This window comes from Etheostoma spectabile, chromosome 23 (genome assembly GCF_008692095.1).
Source record: "Etheostoma spectabile isolate EspeVRDwgs_2016 chromosome 23, UIUC_Espe_1.0, whole genome shotgun sequence".
NCBI classification, from domain to species: domain Eukaryota; kingdom Metazoa; phylum Chordata; class Actinopteri; order Perciformes; family Percidae; genus Etheostoma; species Etheostoma spectabile.
In genome coordinates this window covers 3,782,938-3,787,226 of record NC_045755.1, presented here as the reverse complement: position 1 = coordinate 3,787,226, position 4,289 = coordinate 3,782,938, and the positions used below count along the sequence as shown (strand labels likewise).

General features: G+C 41.0%; 1 protein-coding gene and 1 long non-coding RNA gene across 2 annotated transcripts in view; one reads left to right on the top strand and one right to left on the bottom strand.

The window, feature by feature from the left end:
* Positions 1–4,289, bottom strand: part of cdk17 (cyclin dependent kinase 17) — a 57,934-nt gene that overhangs the window by 16,760 nt on the left and 36,885 nt on the right. Inside the window, exon 4 of the mRNA XM_032504676.1 lies at positions 1,643–1,776. Within this exon, the coding sequence (XP_032360567.1) occupies positions 1,643–1,776 (134 nt within the window). The remainder of the gene's footprint in view (positions 1–1,642; positions 1,777–4,289) is intronic.
* Positions 1–4,289, top strand: part of LOC116672821 (uncharacterized) — a 16,906-nt gene that overhangs the window by 7,018 nt on the left and 5,599 nt on the right. The window lies entirely within an intron of this gene.

The window sequence follows — 4,289 nt, the reverse complement described above, 5'->3', positions numbered from 1 at the left end:
ATGCCATGAACTACTACAAAGAACTGCTACAAACTACTAATTTTTTCAATTTTTGTTATTGCCACTCTTCACTCGAACCCCAACCGGCCCGTCAGACACCGCCTACCAATAGACTGGTCGGACGAGGTTTCTTGCCTAAAAGGAAGTTTTTCCTCGCCACTGTCGCCCTGTTGCTTGCTCTGGAGGACTACTAGACCTGTTGGTCCTTGTAATTCTGGAGTGTGGTCTATCTGTATAGTGGTCCTTGAGATAACTCTTGTTATGAATTGATACTGTAAATAAAATTGAATTGAATTATTTCCAGTAGTATGATTCTACTCCAAATACAATATTTGTTTTGTCTGCCAATGTATCATTTCACATTTCAGTTAAAAAAATGGCACCGGCAAATAAAAGATCATTTTTAGTTTGATTTGGAAGGATAACAAAGTAGGACGGATGTTCTGATGTCGAGCAGGTGTTTAGATGTGGAACAGTCTGAACAAATCAATCAAACAAAAGTGTAACTTGAAAAATTTAAAATTGGAAAAAATGTTATAAGGTGAGAAAGTCTTGAGGTGAGGAAGGTGTTGAACTGTGATTTAGGTGTGGTGAAGACTGGGGGTAGGACCTGATAAGCCTTTAACCTATCCCTTTAGAACGGCTCAATTGTTATGTTGACATTTTCTATTTTGTTATTCGTTTACACATTTTTACCCAAACATACAGTATATAATATCTTTATATTTTTATCATTCAAAATAAAGATTTCATTCATTTATTCATTTTGAATGGCACATCTTCAGTATATACTGTACATCCTCGCAAGAGGAACAAAGGAGACTCATTTCCCAGAATGCTGTGGAGCCGTAGGACAAGGCTGACGTGTAGAAGTCTCTGTGGTTACAGAACAGATTATCACACCGCATCCCTTAACCAGCCGCCGCTGTGGTCCTCAGGGAGTGGGACTGCTATCAATATCATGACACTTAGACACTGAAAAAGCCCATTAGGAAACAAAAATACAGCCCTGACACACACACACACACACACACACACACATCCAAATTAGATCTCCCATGAGACCTAGGTGGATAGGAGGAAGAGGAGGGGGGTGAAAAGCAAAGCAGAGCAGCAGGAGAGGAGGTGAAGGGTGAGGTGTGGAATGTCGCCATGTAAGCCATTTTTGCAGTTGCTGTGCGCATGTGCCTGTATGTGTGTGTGTGTATATTTTTTCTTTTATCATCATCATCGCAATATCAACTGGCAAATACTACATACATACTATGTAGCGTATTGCGAAAGACACTCAAGAGATTTTTTGAGTTAGTTGAAAGAAAGTATGCGTAGAAAACTGCACGTTAAAGTGTAACCGTCGTTCTTATTTAGTGGTGCCTTTTATTGTCAATTCAATGTTCATAAAAGAATCTTAGAAATTATTTCCTGTTATTTGTTTTAAATTCAACCAGCAATTTGTTGTATTTTAGCAGATACTAACAGCAACAGAAAGGCAGTACTGGGTACACTTTAATGTCTGTTCATTCATCGCAAGTATTATGGCTGTCGCTATATTCAACAATGTTATCGCGCATTGCATATTCTCCTCATATTGTGAAGCCATAGCGTGTGTGTGGGTGTGTGGGTGTGTGGGCGTGCGTCTCACCTCCATGGAGATCCGCCGGTGCATGCGGTTCCTCAGACAGACGCCAGTCGGAGACTGCACCTCGTCTGAAGACGTTCCCGAGGCCTGGTCGCTTTCCCCATCTGAGCCCATCTTCAGGTTCTCGTGCACAATGTCTAAAACAGAATGCGAATGATAAAAAACATTACATAGCTGCAGAAAGATACAGAATTACATGTCAATGGATAGTTTCCAAGAGGGTACAAAGTGGCGTTGGACAACTTAGCGTACAGTTGTGCCTTTATTATAAATCCCCAGGTCCAGTCCAGATCCAGATAGGTTGCAGTAGTTTGTTTAATATTACGGAACACTTTACTTCAAGTCCCCTATTTAAAGCACTATATAAATATTTCATGAGTAATTTATAATGATTTATAAACCATTAAATATGTATCTTCTGATTATAAATTCTTAAAAAGAGGGATTTGGGGGTAGAAATGCTTAAGACTACTGAACTGCGGATTATTTTTTCCAATGAATTCATCCATCCTTTGATCTATAAAATGTCAGATAGTCCAAAATCCCACATCACAACTTCTTCAAGCCTAAGACAATTCTTCAAAATACACATTTTTAGCAAATCTTCACATTTGAGAAGGATGGAACCAGAGAGTGTTTGATTTTTTTGATTTGGTTAAAAAAAAAAAAATAAGCGTTACTACGTTTACACCACGCATTCACACTGCTCTGGTGTTTTAGAGCCTCTAAACCGGAGACATCTGAAAACACTTCTGACCCTGTTTTGGTTTGGAAACGGCTGAAAACTGAGACCTTTGGCAACAATGTTTCGCCTGATTGGGTCATGACGTCTCTTTCTGTCAGACTAAGCCCTATTTTCCACTGGGCGTGTCTGCGCTGTGTTCCGCAACCTCCTGCGAGCAATCGCGGCCATTTAAGTCAGTGCTTGATTATCCACCAGACCGCAACGCGTCCCAGAAGCGTGCGTGAATCGACTCTCCGCTCCGCTAAAGATACAGTGAAAGTAGTCAGTCAATTTACCAAAAGACACCCCCCAATATTGTACATGTCTCCTCCACAACACCACGGATGACGAGAGACTCATCTTGGAGGTGGAAAAATATAACACGACAGAAAAGAGAAGGCATGAAGTCAAGTTACAGGAGAGCTTGGCACACGTACAAAAATCGGTTACACTTTACTTTTCTACATAAGAGTGACATGACACTGTCATGAACACATGAACCTTAACCCTAACAATAACCATAACTTGTCATGACAAAACCGAATGACACTTACTAAAAAGGCGTTACGTCATAACCGTTTATGACTTGTTTATAATGTTTTATGACACGTTCATGACAGTTTAATGTCACTGTTATGTTGAAAACTTCAAGTAAAGTGTAACCAAGAATCTTCATGAGATATGCAATGTGGGCGTGTCAGTTTAAACAGAGATTAGTTCTTCTGTAGGAGCAAAAAACACTAGTGTGCATAGCAATCGCGTTTGGCTCAAAACTCCGCTTTAAAAGGTGCTCTAAGCACTGTCACTCGTGTTTTAGGCTACATTTGTTGTCACATACAGAAAACATCTCCTCATTATCTGCTAACTGCCTGTCCCCAGAACGCACTGTAAAAAAAAAACTCCTCAATATCTGCTAGTTGCCTGTCCCCAGAACACACTGTAAAAAAAAAACTCCTCAATATCTGCTAGTTGCCTGTCCCCAGAACACACTGTAAAAAAAAAACTCCTCAATATCTGCTAGTTGCCTGTCCCCAGAACACACTGTAAAAAAACATCTCCTCACTATCTGCTATCTTCCTGTCCCCAGAACTCACTGTAAACAAAAAAGGGTCCACTCTGGAATATGTTAAGTTGAAGTGACCATTTTTGACGTTTTTCTTTATATGGTACCTGCTTGACTCGTCTCTACTCTACTCGCCTTTTTTGGTTTTCCGTTATGAAAAAAAGTCCCTGGTACCTGCTAACAAGTACTTTAATTAGTACCACCTCTGTCGAGGTTCCAAGCGAGCTGAGGCGATACCAAAAGGTGACGTGTAAACCGGCAGACTACGGATTGGTTGGAGAGAATTGTCACTAATCACTAAGTCATCATTGCTAGCAACAGACGCCGTGTTTAAATAGTTTAGTCAGCGGTTGTTTTTTATTGCTGTCTCCAGCTTCTTTAGAAACTAATTTGTGGTTTGGCTGTGCACAACACGCCGAGAATCAAAAACAACACACCTTTGACGTTCTATGTGCGCGTTGCGTTTCATGCAGCATTGCTAAGACGACCAGCCACGCTTGGCTCACACATTAGGCGGTCCTAAATCTGCAATGGAAAAGGAAGGGCGGGCACCGCGGTCGAGCCAAGCAGAGCTGGTACTACCAGTGGGTAAGCTCCATTTAACAGCAGACATTTTGACCTGTCAAACAGGCGTCACTAACAACATTATGAATTGCTGTGTTAGACTGCATTAACCGCCGGAGCAGAGACACGGTTAATGTCATTAGTTCCACCTGTGGTTTCCCTGTCTGCTGTGACAAATCGGATTAATAATGAAACGACAGAAGAATTAAGAGAGCCCGGATGTTGCAAGGCAGGAAAGATTGATTCAGCGAGCAAAAAGAAATGATGATGACAGACTTTTGACAGGGAGGAAAAGAAAA